At 42.4% G+C, this 19,064-nt stretch overlaps 1 protein-coding gene across 2 annotated transcripts in view; it reads left to right on the forward strand.

Annotated features, from left to right (window-relative positions):
- The window catches only part of LOC115026135 (FERM, ARHGEF and pleckstrin domain-containing protein 1), a 48,054-nt gene that overhangs the window by 11,133 nt on the left and 17,857 nt on the right, over nt 1-19,064 (forward strand). For both annotated transcript variants that reach the window (XM_029458775.1, XM_029458774.1), the window contains exons 3-8: nt 14,769-14,873; nt 14,971-15,013; nt 15,254-15,332; nt 16,284-16,381; nt 16,939-17,053; nt 18,561-18,708. In XM_029458775.1, coding sequence (XP_029314635.1) covers nt 14,769-14,873; nt 14,971-15,013; nt 15,254-15,332; nt 16,284-16,381; nt 16,939-17,053; nt 18,561-18,708 — 588 coding nt within the window. The remainder of the gene's footprint in view (nt 1-14,768; nt 14,874-14,970; nt 15,014-15,253; nt 15,333-16,283; nt 16,382-16,938; nt 17,054-18,560; nt 18,709-19,064) is intronic.

Below are 19,064 nucleotides of genomic sequence, written 5' to 3' on the forward strand. Positions count from 1 at the left end.
TGTGTGTGTTGTGTGTGTGTGTGTGTGTGTGTGTGTGTGTGTGTGTGTGCGCTCCCTCTGAGGCGATAGTTTGGGTCCCCGGGCGATGCCCTCTCCGTGAACATGCATCGCTTCAACGCTACACAAAGTCATGTTGTAAAGGCCACATGGAATCACGCCGGTCTATGTGTGGGTTGCCATGGCTACACATAGAGGTGGACGAGGAGCGTCTGAGCTGGTTGCCATGCTGCAGAGTTCTGTCTTCCACTGATATCTGTCGGGGAGGGCAGGAGGAGGAGGAGGAGGAGGGGGGGGGGGTATCCATGCAGAGCATTAATGTGAGTTTAGTGCGCTGGCATGGAGATACGCTGCTGCACACCAATTATGACTAACATATTCAGAAGACAGAGCTTACCTCACCGTGCCCTGTGGGTACGAGCGCAAGATGATTTTTCGTATTCAAATTCCTTGACTTAAAATATGACTGACAATAACTTTTGAGGGATTATTAGCTTGTCTTGGTGTCACTGTTCTGATTGACCCGGTTCCCCTGAAATATGGCATTGTGTTTGGGTTGGCAAGGATTTAAGGGGGGAGGGGGGGGTCATATGCTTGGTGTCACCATCAAAGTATGTGCTACTGTAAAGCTGCGCTGTGGTGCTTTTGAAGGCTCACACGTGCAGTACAAGGATGAAAGCCTCATTTCATATCATTCACTCGTAAATGATACACGCCATTGGAAATATGAACGGTGTTCAGTAATGTGCATTCATGTGCCTTGCATCATTCTTGCACTTGCTGAAAAATATTCTCATACTTTCCTCTCATGAACTCTGATCCGTTGGTTGCCTTTCTCTCATGGCATAAAATTGAAATCCTGCAGAGGGGGAAGGGAGGGGGGGCTGTTTTCCCACGTACAGCCATCTTCCTCCCTCACATCCTAAAAATGTAAATGGGTCGTGGAGACACAGGAGAGGAGCAACAGTGAGAATTATGTGGTGGCTGATGGCTAAGAATACTGACGGCTTTTTCAGCAAATCGATGTATTGAAGCGTTTACATCTACACCGGGGCTACCTGCACATTTTAATTTGATAAGGAAGAGAGATCTTAAACACATCAACATGTTGAGATGAATTCGCACACAAATTCGATTGGAAATAGGTGTAATGCTGATCTTTAATATCGTCATTATCACCAGCCAGTAAGCTTCCAGCTATGATAGGCCGACTGCACAGTACACAAAAAATAATTCATATTATTCTACCTTTAACTTTAGAAAAGAGACTAAAAGATCAACAATCTAGGATCGCTATGTCTTCAGTGGATTTGCATGTGCAGCCAAAGATCCACTACAGCCCAAAGTGTTTTCTCGTCAGGTCTGCAGCAGTGGATTAATACTATGAATGAATGCTTGTCCATCATCAGCCCAGGCTTTTGTGAGCGTATTCTTAACAGCATGCTGTAATTAGATATGCATCGTGCATCTGCTAGGAATGTGCGTAACTGAATGGTTTCCTGTGAGAGATGCTGCACCTGAACAGAAAAGCATTTTCCTGCTGTATTTCTTTCACAGGAATATGAGAAACGCATCGTTGTTGGAACGGGTAATACCTCCATCCAATGTTTTCTGTAAAGCACCAGTAAAGACACCTGTTGTAAACACAGATTAAGTAGTGCAATCCTACATTGCCACAAGCCATTTACTCTGCGACCGTCATGCTGTCTCCTGTGAAGGACATCCAGCACAGAGCTGCTGAGGAAAGCTGTCAGGTTGTGTCTTGACACCATTATAACGTACTACTTACTATACTGTGCACAGGTGCTTTTGGGAAAAATGAGGCCTGTTTTTTCTTTTTATAATAAGTCTTGTTCCTATGGTAACCAAGATGGATGTCTCTTTGTGGAGGATCCTCATGTTTGTTTGCTTCAGACAGCAGTGAAGTACACTCTATCTGCCCGTATCACCGTTTGTCATGTCACAATGAAAGGATGAGGTGAATGCAAACATAACCTGTGATCTCTTTGTGAGGTGTTTTGACAGACGCATGAAGGTGGATCCTCTGACTTCTCCTGCACATACATTATTCCATTGAATGTTGCCCTTTGATGACAGCGTCCTGATCCTTTCATTAAGCTCTCAAGAGCTGTGGCACTGTATCCCATTGACTTAGTAGCAGCAGGGTTGGTAGACATCACAGTGCATGATGGGTGTGGCAGCAGTGCTGCTCCTAGCTGGCCTTCACTTCCTCTGTGATGTCCTCCTGGTCTCAAATAATGGGTGAAACCCTCATGGGAACCGGTTAGCCCCAGATGCTCAGCAGCTTCACCGCAGCACTGCCCCTCTTCAATGAATTATGAATTTCTCATTGAGATTCAGAGGGCTAATTATAATGTCAGACCCGACTAGCAGTGTGATATCACGGGATTATCCTTATCCTGTAGTGCCTTATTTTACTCATGGGGGTTTGGCTTCACCTTCCCTGCTCTCATATCCTGAAATGTTCTTATCTGTTAGAAAAATGTGCCGCTGCACCAGAGAGGCCCATTTCTCCTGTTATTTTCTGCCATACTTTAGCGGTAATTAAAACAGAAACTCTGAATTTCACCCCGGCTCTGTTTTTTGGTCAGCGCTGTTGCTCTGCCTGCAGTGAAGTAGCTCCCATGATGCATTTGCTTGACATGTTGCTTATCAGAATTCCTTGCAGCTGTACCTGTGCAGCTGAGTCTGCCTCCCACTGCTGCCTAGCAGTAATTGAATTTGGGGTCTCTTGGGTTGATGGAGTGAAGGAGAGGGAGAGGGAGAGTGAGAGTGAGGGAGAGTGAAGCAAAGATTGAGTGAGGGACATGAGGGTGTGTGTGTGTGTGTGTGTGTGTGTGTGTGTGTGTGTGTGTGTGTGAGAGAGGGAAAAAAAGAGGAAGAGAGTGAAATCTCAAACCATATGCCTGCTGGATAGGTATTGACCTGACTACACTCACCCTTCTACCCCTCATAATTAAAGTGTTGCATAAGCTACCACAGAGAATAGCGAAGCAGAAGATTTGATCTGCCCTGTTTTTGGTTTCCTCCTCTCTTTAGGTGTGTTTGGGCTCCTTTGAGCTTTAGTTTAGGCGTCACAACTGTCTCTAGTGATGCACGGGAGTCCAGCACCCAAAGACTCAAAGCTCTGTCAATGGGGCCAGTGTGGGAATGCCCCTTAATAGATATCAAAGGATGTGTCCCAGGGGGGGAGGGGGGGCGGGGCCGGGGCCGATCACTTTCTCACAACCAGTGGGGGTTGGTCTGTTCTGCAATTCAGGTCTCTGGAGTCTCTGGACAGCAGCAAATGACTGCTTCAGAGTGTCTGTCATTGCAAGGGCTCGTAGAATAGCCAGCTCCAACAGGCTGTTGTCAAAGTCATAATGAATCCTTTCTCATTTGTGTCCTGGTGACACGCTGAAGTTGAATAAGAGGTGTCAGCCACGTTAAGTGCTGACACATCCTCTGTTCGATTCACATACCGTTGAAGATTATTAATATTTGATGCACGATATATAATCGTGGCGTTCTGCTGCGCAAAGAATGAATTTCTTGTGACTTTTCCCATTTGTGTATTCTGCAGATATTTTCTCTTCTTTAAGTAGTGGATTGATTTTCTTATCATGTTGTTTTTACATTCTGCTGGAGACGCAGGTCTTGTGGTTTTAGTGTGACTCGCTTTCTTTATTTAATTTAAGTCCATTCCAGAGAAATGTTGTCTGGGTGCTCACTCGCATGAACTCAGTTGACCTTCTTTTAAACAGACAAACGGCATGGAAGCATTTAACCTAATACACGCATATATTTGGTTAGTGGAATTACACTTAAATGATTGAGTTTAAGTGAAGGGATTACACTGCACAGCCATGTGGTTTAAATGTGATTATTAGTAGTAATAGAGTCAAAGTGTTCATGCGGTATTATGAGAGCAAAATTGTGACCCTGTCAGACGCTTACTGCCCTTTCGTTGATAATAAAACACGCATTTAATCACATACATCTTCAACAGATCAAATGCTGTGTATGTAACAAAACAAGAGAGAAATTAGATTGGATGGATACACAGAATGCAACGATTAGCAGACAGATTCTTTACACATTTTTGATCCGATCCTCCGAACTGAACCTCCTCTAGAGCAGGGTAGCCATGCTCTTGCATACTGTAGGTAACCATGGAGATCTTTCCTTGGTTTAAAAAGTAAGCCAGCATTGTGCGACTGAAAGCACTGGGTCGCGCCCAGCGTTGGCTTGCTAACCTCACATGGTGAGACAAACCCCAGGCCTGCATTCAAACCCAAAACACTTCAGAGAGCACCTCTTAATCTCTGCCTTACACCCCTTCACTCTGAGAAACACCCATGTTCACGCCTCATCTATTGTTTATGTGCTGTTAAATAAGGCAGAGTGGGTTGTTTCTGTCTCTGAGAACCCTTCACACAGCACTCTAAAGCAAGAGTCCAGTGTTACCATATCCGTGTGCGTGTGCGTGTGTGTGTCACATCCTTGCTAGTCATCTTAAAATCTCACTAATTTCATAGCACATAGGGATGGTTTTTTGGGTGTGCTTGAGAAGCCATGAACAGGGTGTGGTGTTTGCATCCCCATGTATTTTAGCTTCCAACAGCCATGGTTACGGTCACGGTAATTGCAACATTATTACACGCAGAAATGGAGCAAAGAAATGCTGTGCTTCTAAAAGTAGGGCACACATTACACCATAGAATGATTCAAATAAAAAGATAATTACTCACTATTTAACCTCAACCACACGCTTCCCTTCAGCTCCAGATGATGTTTTTTTTTTTTAGGTTTTCTCAAAGATTAGGAATCACACATTTTCCTTATGTTGCCATGGCTACTGGGTTTGCTCTGACTTCCAGAGGAATTGGTATTCTGTATCACTGAGGCCTAAATTCCTGCTGGACCCGGTGGCCTGCAGACATGGAGCAACAGCTGCCTTCACTGCCTGCTCCCCGCATTTCTTTGCCGGCTTATGTTTGTAGCTCGTGTTCTGCTCCGACAACCCCCTAAATGTGAGATTTCACCTCGGGACAGTGTCCACATTTGTCTTGCTGTGTAGACGAGCGCTAATGCTCCCTGTCACCGAGTGGTTCACACAGAAAGCTGAAGGTTTAAACTGTGACGCATAACACTCACTGCAGCATTACACTGCAAAGTGACTTGACTCCCGGGTTAGCTCTTCTGAATGTTTCTGAATCCCAATCACATATTTCTCAATGCAGGTCTCCTACCACCAAGCTTATTTTACTTATCAGTGCGACAACGGCTCAGTTTCACACACACATTGTCAGCTCCAACCCACTCCAGCAACACATATAGTGAAACAGATGTTTTTGTACTGGATTGATTCACAGTCATGGTCCCCAGTGGATGAATCTTATTGACTTTTCCTGTAGCGTTAATGCGAAAAAAGACACTCATTTAAAGTCTATTGCTGTCATCCAGGGTGCCCAGAGGCATTAAACAAATGGCTTTTTTTTTTTTAAAGATCTAATGACCACCTACTTTGAATTCAATAGGCATCTTACTGTACACTTGTTATAGCAGCGGCATTACGGGTGCTTTATCAAACCGAGAGTGCTTTCTTGGTTTCTTGGTTGATGACCTTAATCCTCGTTTGCAGGAAGTGCAGCCTTGGTTTGAGGCTCTTGTCTCTACAGCTGCGTGCTCCTAAGGTCAGCTATATTCTGACAGGGAAATCCCAGCACACACACACACACACACACACACACACACACACACACACACACACACACACACACACACACACACACACACACACCGGCCAAGTGATAATTAGAGGTTCATTGTGAATATAGTAAATTGCTTAAACACGATTTAGACTTATTGATGTTTGGCTTCTGAGTATCCCTAGTGATTGTGTTTCTGCAGCTATTGACAAAATCATTTCTAAATCTAAGTATTAGCCTGTGTTTGGTCTGATTTGATTACTTTCAACCTCTTACGTTCTACACAATTAGTCGATGCAGGTTTCGCCCCAATGGATGCCACAGTTTTAAAGACGAAGATGAATTTTAACAATGCTTTTGGTAATCGTTAAATATGAGGAAGAGCTAATGCATGTTTTCCTACGTGTGTGGGATAAAATGTGGCTATATTTGACAAGGTTTTGGATGTAAGGTCACAACAGCTATCATGAGTACAGTAACTCGACTACATCACAGGGCAGAGGGCCTCTGGATTTACTGCACTGAGGGATAAGTAGTTTAAGGATAATCTCAAAGGAGGCCAATTGATTGGCCTCACCAGTAAAGCAGCATGTGCAGCTGTCATTATTTATTACTGGTGGAGATTATGGGGAAGGGAACTCGAGGCAGGACAGTACCAGCAACCGAAACATTCCTCTAGAGGCCTGCCTGCTGCTGCAGCTCTGGAAAGACTCTTCACCACACAAGCTCCCAAGGCTCATCTTCTTCTCATTGTTTCCCACTCTGTGGAGGTCTGGAGTGAGTATAGAGACATACATCTGCGAGTGTGTTGATGCCACACATGTCTCAGGACAGCAGTTGGAGCTGAGGGATGTTGTCCGTCAGTAAAGTTTACTCTGGCAAATGCATTTGTCTTCGTCCTTCACATTAAGTGTCCTATTATATGTCAGTTTAACCTTTTTATTGAACCCAATTCCTTCATCAATTAGAGTCAGACTGTGGTTTGGAATGTGATCAAAAACAAATTGAAGGACTAATTGAGAGATTAATATAAAATAAGAATAATCATTAGTGTCAGCCTTAATTAGGAGTGGATGATATGGGTATTATACTCTGTCATGGTATATGTAGTCTTTAATGCCAAACACTTAGTTGATTAATCCATTATTAGTCAATTGCCTGAAAATTAATTGGGAGCTAATTTGATGATTGATTCACTTGAATATCTTTTCTCAAAGCAACCAATTTAAATATTGTGACAGGGGCACCATATAATGGGCATTGTATACTATATTCAAAAAAGATTTTTTGTCGCAGTTTAAGTAGTTTTGTACTGCAACACCGATATACAGTATATCATGATATCTCTATATATATTGGGATAAAGTGAGATTTCTGGAAAATAGATTTAAAGAAACTGATAATGTAGTCCTCCTATACAGACATGTATTTTCTTTTTTTGGCTAAATAAATTAATACCTTACAAATCAAAGTGCTTTAAAGAAGTTCACAAGGTTTTAGGATCCGAACCTTCTTCCATTGGGTAAAATGTTTGTCTTGTTGTAGCTGCTTATTTTGCATCTTTACGTGTTAGGATTATTAATGTCTTTTGAATTTGGCAAACTAGGATCTACATAATAATTATGTTCCTATTAATGCTTATGCACCGTATCGTAATGACATCCCATATTATTACTGTGCTCTCTCTGTCTTGATCTCTCCAACACATGCACACACAGCACATAAGCAGACATCACAGTGATTATGTAGATCAGTGTGTCTGCTCCAATATCAGCAAGCTGCTGTTTATACAGGCAGGATGGCACATTTACTTCTAGTTGATTAACATATCTTGGATATTAAAGCTTCTGCAAGAATGTGTCCAATCTGTTTTGTATCTGTTGAAGTATGTGCAGGTTTGAGGTGTTTGTAAAGAATACCTGGCCTGTCACGGATCTGTCTGAGCCAATGCCCAGATCGCTAATTCAATAGCTGTTCCTCTGCCTCTGACATTAATTTAAGATTTTCTGATATTGTCTTCCAGCCCCAGCAGAGTCACATACTTTGATTTTGGAAACTAAATATTGAAACAGTTGGTTTAGACTCGTGCCCACGCAATTACAGACGCATACATTTCTGATTACTGTCTCACAACTGATCTAAAATTTAGACCTTAGGGGAAGCTCAATGGAGACGTAAATGATACTGGTGTGTACTGGCTTGGTTTACTGGGAATATAGATGCATGAAACAGGAGCCCTGCTCGCCTCGTGTTTGGGCTTGTTGGGCTGTGACAGATTGAGGATTGGATGCGACTTCTCAGGGTTGCAGTTTTTTCCAGTTTGTTATGCAGAAGACGGATGAGGACTTGGTGCCATGGAAGCGTTTCTGTTTTTGTCTCATTTTCTTTGATTTTTGTGGTCAGATTTGACCGTTCTCTCAGACGCATCTAATTATGGACTTAATCTTTTGGTCCACACGAGCAAAGTGTCAGATGTAATCTTCAACCTGCTGTACTGACATTGTTGTATTGTCCACTATATAATCTCTTAATTCCGCTCTCTAGTGTATTTTTTAATAAGACCATCTGTCCCGGGGGTGAAGCGAGGCATGGTTGGCGCCTTCTGGCTGTTTAATCAATCCAAATCATTTAAGAATTACCCCTTTGACACGTTTTGTATTCAGACTACATATGAAAGGCTTGTATTTTTCTTGGCCTGACCTTGTGGGAGTTGTCTTTCACAGTTACACTTAATGAATCTCTTAATTAACCTATTGATTGCCTTGGCTTTCACAGTTACAGTGCTCTACAGTACTCACAGCTGTCTCTTAATTCTGCAGGTGGTGGGTGGTTCCCTTCACACACAAATTATACAAAGACACTGTAGTTGCTATTAATTTTTCTTTCAATTTATTGGATACATATTCCAAAATGATATAGGCCAACATTGAAAACTGCAACGTGTAATTCAGGTATAATTTAATTAAATACCTGGAAATGATTCCTAAAAAAAACAAGTATCTCTTCTTTTTCTTTGGATGGTATATTTGCTAAATGTCATGAAGGGAGCATACTACAGTGTTGCGAGTGTTACAGTTTTTGGACTCCTGGATGAGAAAGCTGTGTTTTTGTATGCTGATTTGAAAAGGAAATATTCTAACATAACTTACAATATTCAATATATTTCTGTGATAATACTATAATAGCCGTTTAAAATGTATTATTCAGCTCTTTTATCTAGCTAAACTAAATGTGGAGTTTCTGCCTAAATGTGAAGTGATGTATCCACCATCCCTAGCCCACCCCCACCCCCGAGCAAGTGACAGTAATCCTGGCTCTGGGAAGGAGTGGCAGTGGAGAATAACCAGCATGGGTCCAGAATTTGAAGCGCCCTGGAAGGGATTCAGGCAAATGAAGGAAAAAGAGGCCAATCTTTTTGGTAATTCCAGCTGCCTGAAACCCCCTACTTGCCCTCTGCTTTATTTTAATGATACTCTGTGTTAGGCTCAGGCATGATAGCATTCTGTGGTGTAAGTTTAATATAATACCGTGACTTAACATTTGCAAGCCCAGCAGATTATGTTTGATTGAATCTCTGCTGCTGCTTGTTTAGTGTCTGCACTAACGAAGCAAACCCATAATATTTATATCTGTCTTCTGATTTATGGCGCTCTTGACTAACAGTGGGAGGTCCTCGCACAAATGCACAGAGCGATGCGTTGTTAGATATTCAGCAGCACAACGGTCACAACAGGACGCGTAATTATTTTTATGCAAAATCAATATGTTTCTAGCAGTCCAGACGGGCTCTGAGGAGGGAGGGCGGGCAGGCAAAGTGGGGAGAAATGAGAAATGTCCGGAGGAGGAGGAGGAGGAGGAGGAGGAGGAGGAGGAGGTAGAGACAAGGGGACATTATTTTCATGGTTGTCCTCTCGAGGCCTGGAGGTTGGCCTACTGTGACAGAATAATTCTGACAGCTGTGGCAGCCCAATCATCACTTTCCCTTTCATTTTATTCTTGTTGATATTTTTCATCTGCAGCTTGGAAGAAAAAGAAAAATACTTTAATTACTTCTTGTAAAGGTAACACTGATATTATTTTACAGATTAAGGGGCTAGATCAAATGGATCATGTTTTAGTTTAGTAAGGATTGTATTAAAGCTGTCCTTATTATGAACGCACTAATGCAAACATATGCATGGTCACGCGTCCGTATGTGCTGTGAGGGTATGCAAGTCATTTGACAGGATTATCAGCAGGTTTGCCTCCCTCCGCCGTTCGCTCTTTGTCAGCTCCCCGCTGTAGTCGAGTCACCCTGGGAACCTCTGCAGCACATGACCTGAATCACAATGAGCTTCAGCTGCCACTGACCTCTCTGTCCTACCCTTCCCTTACAGCGCACTGTATACACCGGCTCATGCGAGTACATACTCACATCGCAGCTCATGCAAAGATGCGCTGTAAGGTACTTTAATTTGCTGTAAATTTAAATTGTTTCTATTTTTCTGCTTTTGATTTTTTGCGATGGAACCCATGGGAGAGTGGGAGTGCAGTCTCCACATGTGTTTTCAATAACGGCACCAGGAGGATTCACTGTGGGAATGTATCTGCCTGCTTCTGTAATACAGTGCTGTAATCTCAGCCCGGCCCCTGAGCAGCCTTATCAGAAGAGTCGGGGTTAATTTAAAAGTATCCAAAATCATTCCCGGGGCTTTATATTGCTACTAGTTCCCATGTGCTAAGTTGTGAATAGTGAATCTCCTGAAGTCAGTTTTTAATCCTCAATAGTCAGTTTGAGATCACTTAAAAATAATCTACATTTTTATTTTATATAAGCCTTTTTGCTGTCTTGTCAGAAGAGACCTGGAGATATACAAAACTGACCTTTCCCCCACTTCTCCATCTACTTATTCCGTTCTTTAAATCACACCGTCTCTTTCATCTTTGGCTTGGATCAGCTTCCTGTGATGATGCTGAATGTCACAGCTGAAAACCTCCCGCCGTGAGATGACAGCTCCATTATATATCGAGGTACAACTGAACCAGGAGGGGCCACTGGACCAGCCTGGCACAAGACGCCATACAAGACTAAATGGAGTAAAATGTTTAAATCCATGCTGATATCCGGTACAACAATGTCTGACCACAAAAATATCATCAACTCCTCCTTATTGTACTCCAAAAGCACCACGACTCCCACATTCCTTTGTTCTTTCCATCTATCTGGAGCCTAAAGGCATTGGCAGTTTGTTTACCACCCATGCCACCCACCCACCACACTCCCCCCCCCCCCCCCCACGAGGAGTTTGGTGAGCACTGCCCGGCTTGACTTATTGCAAGTGAAGTGGACCATACCAACATCTCCTGGAGGGGTACAGAAGTGGATACACAAAGCTACTTTACACCTGACCTTTATGTTTTTTTTGTGCTGACAGAAGCTTACTAACAAGAGGTGGAGGTTGCGGGGGGGAGGGGAGGGGTGTACCCTGGTCTACCCTGAAGTGGAAACCCAAGGGGATATGTGTGTAGACATCGCTGTCATCTTTATTTAGGCTTCCTCTGTCAGGCGGAGCATGCGGAGGTCAGTGTGGCAATGCAGGAATGCTGGTGTTCATACACGTGTAAACAGTTGTAGCATCCTATGAGCCTGTGTTTCAAACCTAATAAACCCAGACAGACCGTCCCTGGCCCGGTGACTGAGACAGCTGAATCAGGAATTGTTGTCTCGCTCTGCAATTGGCTGCTCCTGTGTAAACTAGCTCCAGTGCTTTTATAGATAGAGGTCATAAAAAGGGAGATTGGTGATATTTTCTTGGCATTGCGGATGATGAAAAAAATGTCAGCAGCTGAGCTTGATGTTTTTTTTTAAGACCGTAACCTTTTCTGCTGGGGGAGAGGCCACGTAACATGTATGGAGAACAATGAGAAATCTTGTGTCAGCTGCACGTCAGGGTGAAGAAGTCACAGACTCTAATTTGTGAGATTGTGCAGCACAGTCTGGCACATCTATATTTGCATTTGTGTACCGTGGGCCAAGGTGGCCATTTCTGTATGATCGATTGGATCAGAAGGGGAAATAAAAAGACAGTTGCTCTTATAATAAGTAAAAAGTGAGAGTTTAATGAAGTAGAATTGATACATTTAACTATCTTTTGGCTTTCACTTAAATGATAGTTTAGGTGAGACGTGTAAGCTTAGGAATGGTCGGTCTAAAATATACCAAAAACTATTAAATGCATTTCCATGAAACTTGATACACATATGTGTTCACAACTTAATTTATATGCCCCAAAGAGGCCAAACAAATCAGGTATTGCACATTTAAAATACATGCAAAAAGCAGTAGCTGTACTTTGTGTTTGGTGCTAATATTAGCATGCTAAACTTCCACTGAACATCATAAACACTATACCTGCTAAACATTAGCATTTTGAGCCCGTTAGCACTCTGACGTTAGCATTTATCTCAAAGCAGCGCCTCACACATCTGCTGGCCTGGCTGTAAACCCTTCGTATTGTGAGAACATTTGGCAGCCATTACCAGCCATCAATAACGTGTAGCCTACTATTGTGTGATTTCTGATGTGTTAACAGTTCACTGAAGGCAACCTGACCTGACATTGTTGGCTCCATAGATGAGTGCCAAGAGGCTGTTATATAAAAAGTGTAAAGGCTTTTTTTTCAAGGGAGACATTTTTGACACGTCACAGTAAGAAAATCACAGGTGTAAATAATACAACGAATGACTGCTGAATTCTGTTTAGCAGCTTCAGTTTCGGGCTCCTGGTATTGTGTGCTGTCAGGATTTACTTGAATTTCAAGTTTGTTTTCAACAGATTGTTCCTCAGCCTCAATGCAAATACATCAAGAGATTACAGAGCTTCGGCAGATCCACTAAAGCAGCTTCAAGCTGCAATTGTAAGGTTACATTCTGCAAATTACATTTTGCTCAGACGGCTGTTTCTGTGAAAGGAACAAAGTCCTGGAGCTCTCGCTACCTGATCACTTGAAATTTGCTGCAAACTTCCCCCACTTTTAGGAGAGCTACCAAATCCTGCATGATTCAGCAACAAACTTGCATAGATGTGTATCTTTTTAAATGTAATGATTTTAATGTGTGGTTTTTTGTATCTCGCTGTATTCTGTTTCACATTTTTACCTCACTGTTCTAACGTTATTGTTTCATAAAGGCCTCATAGGGGACGGGTGGTGCAAATTGCAAAACCACACATAAATAAATAATAATAAACGGAGCCATCGTTAATGTTATTCCTAACACCTGTGCTTTTCATACAATGACCTGTCTGCTGTGAAAAAGGCCCATTATCAGATGTATTAAGGAGGAAACATTCACTATAGACACCACTATCCACTTTTATGTACATTTGATGCTGTTGACCAGCGTTCAGTTGTATAAGATGTTGCTCTTAAGTCACGTCTCATTAATACATTGTTGCAATTAGACTCGAGAGTGAGGACTGTGTTACATGGTGTCCTGAGTGCCTGCGTCCCGACGGCAGTCAATCTCTGTGACTTGTGCTTCATTAACGACGGTGCCTTTATTGTGTCGGCTGCAGCGGTGTCACATGGCAGCACCATAACTCCGGTCTGCAACAGCTGCATTTAATCAAGCACTGGCTTCCTCTAATCAGCCTCTGCCTTGCTCATCTCTGCTTGGCTCGTGGTCATTTTACACTGACTGCAGATTTATAAGGCTGGATATGAGAGTGCCCCCAGTGAGAGAGAAACGCTCTTTAGCCTTCACTGTGTTCAGCTTGGCTGTTCCTGTTCCTGCAGCCTCTACAGAGCACATTTGACAAAATCGGTGCAGAAGACATGAGACACAAAATTCATATAAAAGGTTGTTTCGCCTATTAGGAAGCGATGTGTGTATGGGAAGGGTGTGCTTTGGCTAATAGCCTTTTTCACTCCAGCTTCCTTGTGGCCTCCCTCATCAGTGCCATCACCAAATGGAAACAGCTGGTCCCTCGGTGGTGGGATGCCCTCTGCACTGCATGAGGCAGCCAGGAGGGAGGTGGTGGTGCTACACACAGGAAGGACAGACTTGGGGAGGATCGGTGGCGGTGGGAGGCTTGTTTTGGGGAAGATTATGGATTTGGTTGTGGAAGTGTAACCCTCTCAGTAAGCTGGTAAAGCTTAAGTTTTTGTTCTCTAAGTATTAACAGCAAAACACAGAGAGTGTCATTATTTGCCTTTGAAACACTAAATAGATTTACAGGCAGTCAAACGCCTTTTTAGCTTAAAGAGGCACGTCAACAACAGTTCTGCAAAAGTAGAGGAAAAACTCTGTGAAACATACTCAGACGCAGCCCTGGATCATTATCCAAGCCATGGGTAACTGCTTCTATAAACACATTCTGCAGCTGTGATACGCTCCACAGTGGTGCAGACCAGGCAGTCACGAGGAAGCAGCCATGCAGAAATACTCTTGTTGTGTGCCTGACAGCTCTGTGTCTCCTTGGGGCGTCGATAACAGAAGGCATGTTTCAGTGGAAATCCCTGACATTTGTTTGACCTTCCATGGGAACATTCTCGCACCAAAGTTGCGGTGACTTTTGAAGGGTTTTTCGTGTTGTCGCATTGCAAGTGGGCAGCTTAGTCTGTCTTTAAAGTGTTTATATGTACTGTGTGTGGGGTGATCGAGGACAGAGGTGGTCAGAGAGACTCTTAATCCCATCCTGATACTGTATCAGCCTCAAAGGCTGCTGGTCCATCAACCGAGACAGCGATGACACTGAAAACACAGATCAAAGACGGGGTCGAACTCCCTCCAGCTGCAATCGCTTTTTTTGTGGCCTATGGTGCTATTAAATGCCAGGATGTAAGGAGGGAGGAGAGCAGAGGAATTTAGACGGACATAGTTGCCATCTATTTTTGGAGACATTAACTTCCACAGCGTTTAACAGGTCTAAAAAGCAGTCGGTTTCTCGCTTTCCTTTTTTATGTCTAAGTCTTATTTGGGTTAAGTTTGGTTGTCCTTTTATTTAAAAAGGAATATAAAATGCCACTCATTTGTACAAACGTTTTTTTAACCAGATTGTTTTGTTCCTCCTGTTCACAGCAAAAAGCTTCAGGCAAGGTGCTGTTTGACCTGGTGTGCTCCCACATGAACCTCGTCGAGGGGGACTACTTTGGCTTGGAGTTTCAGAATCATCAAAAGATGATTGTGAGTGAGGATGAAAGTAAAATGTAGCCTCTTCTTATACATTTCAGAATTAATATTGCTTATAACCGGCTACTTATCTCCCCTCCCCCCCACTCAGGTTTGGTTGGACCATATCAAGCCCATTATCAAGCAGCTCAGACGTAAGTGTTTCTGAATGGTTTAAACAGACACTCAGTGGTCAGTTTATTAAGGTACTTGAAGCTAAAACTAATGCAGTCTAATGCAACAGTCCAATAAATCCTACCTTCATGAAGACTTATAATGTTTTTGTTTGGACCCGTTTTTATAGAGGTGTCGATTCGACCTTACGGTTATTTTTGGAGCATTAGTTTTATCTGGCAAGTGAGTGTATTTTTACAAAACTAATCTATCCCACACAGGACCGAAGCACACAATCCTGAGGTTTGCTGTGAAGTTCTTTCCTCCAGACCATGCCCAGCTTCTGGAGGAGCTAACTAGGTGAGCTAAACTCCCTTTTTATCTCTGCATCATGCATGTCTTCCAGGTCGAATTGAAATGGGAATTTATTTACATTTCGTCACTTCAGCTGTGACTGAAAGCCATTGTTAGAAGCATAAATGAAACATGTGCTCCGGTTCCCAGAAGATTTATTCCCTCCTCAGATTTGCACTTGTGTCATGGCTGCCATGTTTCTGATTTAGCCCTCTGGAGATTAGCGTGGAGCTAATGATTTTCTGGTTTCTCTTTTACTTGTCGTGGTGCCAGCTCATGACTTGCATGTTTTCACGTGGATAAATAATCCTGTACAGAAACTAAATGTCCCTCTGACACTCCTGTGTGTGTACTGTTAATACCTCACCTTTTATTAAAAAGCATACTTTAGATGTTTTTTTCCTGCCAAAACGGGGCCTCCTTCATCATGAGGTCAGGGAGCAGAACTATGCGTTTGGCATCACAGTTTCATCAGGTCCATTGATGAAATTTGCAACACTTCTTATCCATTAGCCTCTGACTTTTGGGCGTGCACTGGTCCATTCATTTGTATTTTAAACTATTACCTAATCATCATTGTTTAAAGGTATTATTATACTTTTTTTTTCAAGACTAAATTGGTTTCAGCTCTGGCTTGCATCCAAGAGAAGTTGCACTGTAACGCAAGACAGTCAGTAAATCTTCGATTAATGACTTCACTCAACTTCTTAATTACTAAATCCAAACTGTGCACCTGAGCCAACTTCTTTTCAAAGTCTTGTGTGAAATTGAAAGAGCCAGGAGGGTACATTTATATTTAATCAGAAATGTAGTTACAGCAACTCCCTTGGATGTCCTGTTTAAATTCACAGTACACTGTGCTTCTAATTAAGTTTCATTTGATCTCGCTCCAGCTCTTGAAACCACCACCACGTCTACTCTGTTGAATCCATGAACGCTGTTTGTGTTTCTGTCCAGGTACCTGTTTGCCCTCCAGATCAAGCAGGACGTTTCGTGTGGACGATTGACCAGCAACGACATCAGCTCCGCACTGATGGTCTCCCACATTATCCAGTGTGAGTCCCTCGTGGCTGTTTCCTCATTTAGCTCAAGAGACCAAAGAGTCGACTAATCAGATAACTGTCTTTGAAGACATATTATGCTTCTTTTTTTTCTTCTTCACAAAGAGCTTATCAAACATTGTCATATAGCACACTGCGCACCATTACAAATTGATTATCTGTGTGTTGCTATGGATACCTTTTGAGCCGGATGCCTGAACATAATTTGCACGACTGCTTCAGAACAGCCTCACACGTGATGGAGAATCTTTATAACCTGACATTGCAGAGCCCAAAAGGGATCAACTTGAATGGTGATTGAGATCAATTTGTGTTTATATGTACATATAGACGTTACACAAAAGAGTAAAACAATTATTACAAGAATATTTCACAAGGAAATGTTTTTTTTCATCCCAGTAGAGTTCAGATACTTGGAAAATCTCCACCAAGGATCATTTAAGATATTCTGGTGGCATTTACTCCTTTAATGTGTTAGCTATCTTTATATTTGTACCAGGTATTTCTACAACAAAGTGAACTGTTTGCCTTGCTTCTCCCTAACCTTTCAGCTGAGATTGGGGACTTTGAGGAGAGCCAGTGCCGGTCACACCTCCTCAACAACAACTACATCCCAGATCAAATGCCCCTGATCGACAAGATCATGGAGTTTCATTCAAAGAATATGTGAGTGTCCGTGCCAAACCTCACTCTTCAATCATGGCTGAACATTGATTGTTCTCTTCACCCATGAATAGGATCAGTTGTTTGAGAGCTTGTGCATGTCCCATGGGGAAAGTTTTATTATGATGACACGATCAGGAAATCAAATGTTGTTGAGTTCTCTCTCCAGAGTGCTCTGTGTAGCTCTTTATCATACATCAACAAGTTATTTTAAAGCTTCTGGCCAGATTTTATCTACTACTCTATCAACAAAGGTTGCATTTCTTCCAAAACAAAAGGACTGAAATCTTCCTCCAACCCACCAAATGACTCGCACATCAGCTGTGAGCTGGGTTTGTAGGTACACAGACCTTCAGAGTCCATGTTCATGTGTCTGATGCAGGAGTTTGCAGTGAAGTATCAGTATACTCAAGTATAAGATCAGTATGCTGCAAGGAGCCTATTACTGGAAACTTTCCAGATCTCCTCCCACCATCCTCCCTCAAAATCTCCTCATCAGTGCACATATTTGAATCCGAGCTTTGCCAACCCTTGTCTCACCTCTGCGTTACCGTCGGCCATGCCAGAGGTGGACACGCAGTGGGCGGCTGCTACATGAAAGGAGCTCCATTAGATTTGACTGCTCTCTTTTAAATTGTCCTTTTTTCCAACCAAGGCTCTTTTTGGTTGATAACTGTAACGGCAGTTCTTCTCGCTGGGAGCCGTGCTGAGTTAAATCTCTTATTAAGTACCACACACAGGAAACAGGAAGGCTTGTCCACTGATAAGAATTAGAAAAAGTGAGAACCCAAACGTCCACCACCACTCCCAAAACTCAGACAAACATTAGAAACCTGCATCCACCCAGACTTGCTCTCTTCACCTCAATTAGTGAGACACACAGCAGGATGATAAGCCAGAATTTAATTTATTTGTCCAAAGATTTGCTGAAAGTGATAATGGACGATACAGATTGCACTTGTTAAGTTGAAGAATTAAAACCCTCGGAGTAAGATTAGCTTTTTTTTTTAATGCTGCTGTGTATTTATTCACCCACATACTTTTGTACAATACCAATATATAGATTTATGGACAAGGTCACTTTTATTCTGCATACTTTTCTTAATATCAACAAATCTGATGAAACGGCTAAAACCAATAATGAGCTCGTACAACACTCAATACTTCCTGACATCCCTGCCCTTCCTGTGGCTCTCAGCCACCAATTATTCCCGCATGTAAATCTTTAAAAAGTCATCAATAATATATAGTTTCTTTCGATCTTTTCTTTAAAACAGCTGGGCACTGGAGTTTATAGCAAATGTGATGGAAACATCATTTAATAGTGTACAGCAGTGGCTGATTTGTGTGTTTTTTAATCGTTTTTTGGACAACAATGAAGTTGTATAACAGGGATGGATGTTATTCTTAGTAGTAGCATGTTTTCATGGGATTAGTTGACAATAAGGGAAATGTAAAATATCAGCAGCTTGATTCTTTAACTTGTTACTGTTGTGTGTTGTGTTTTTAGAGGACAAACACCAGCAGAATCAGACTATAACTTACTACAAGTGGCGCGCAGGTTGGAGATGTATGGGATTCGTCAACACCCTGCCAAGGATCGTGAAGGCACAAAGCTAAGCCTGGCTGTGGCGCACACCGGTGTCCTGGTCTTTCAGGTCAGTCACACAAGTTTGTAGGTCAACACGTGCTGCGTTTAATGAAGGTTGGTGTGATAAGTCGTCTACCTGGTACAGAGGTGGTGAAAAGTTGTGGGCAGAGCTGCAACGTTTAGTCGACTAATTGATTAGTCGATCAACAGAGAAACTATTTTGATAATACAATAATCATTAAAGTCATTGTTCTTTAAAAAGATGGCAGAAAATGCTTTGTTTTTCAGCCTCTCAAATAGTGAGATTTACTGCTTTTCTCTGTTTTTATATCATAATAAACTGAATGTTTGGGTTTTGGATTGACGAAACAAAACATTTAAAGACATCACATTGGACTTTGAGATACTGGGATGGATTTTTTG

This window comes from Cottoperca gobio, chromosome 21 (genome assembly GCF_900634415.1).
Source record: "Cottoperca gobio chromosome 21, fCotGob3.1, whole genome shotgun sequence".
In the NCBI taxonomy this organism is placed as follows: Eukaryota; Metazoa; Chordata; class Actinopteri; order Perciformes; family Bovichtidae; genus Cottoperca; species Cottoperca gobio.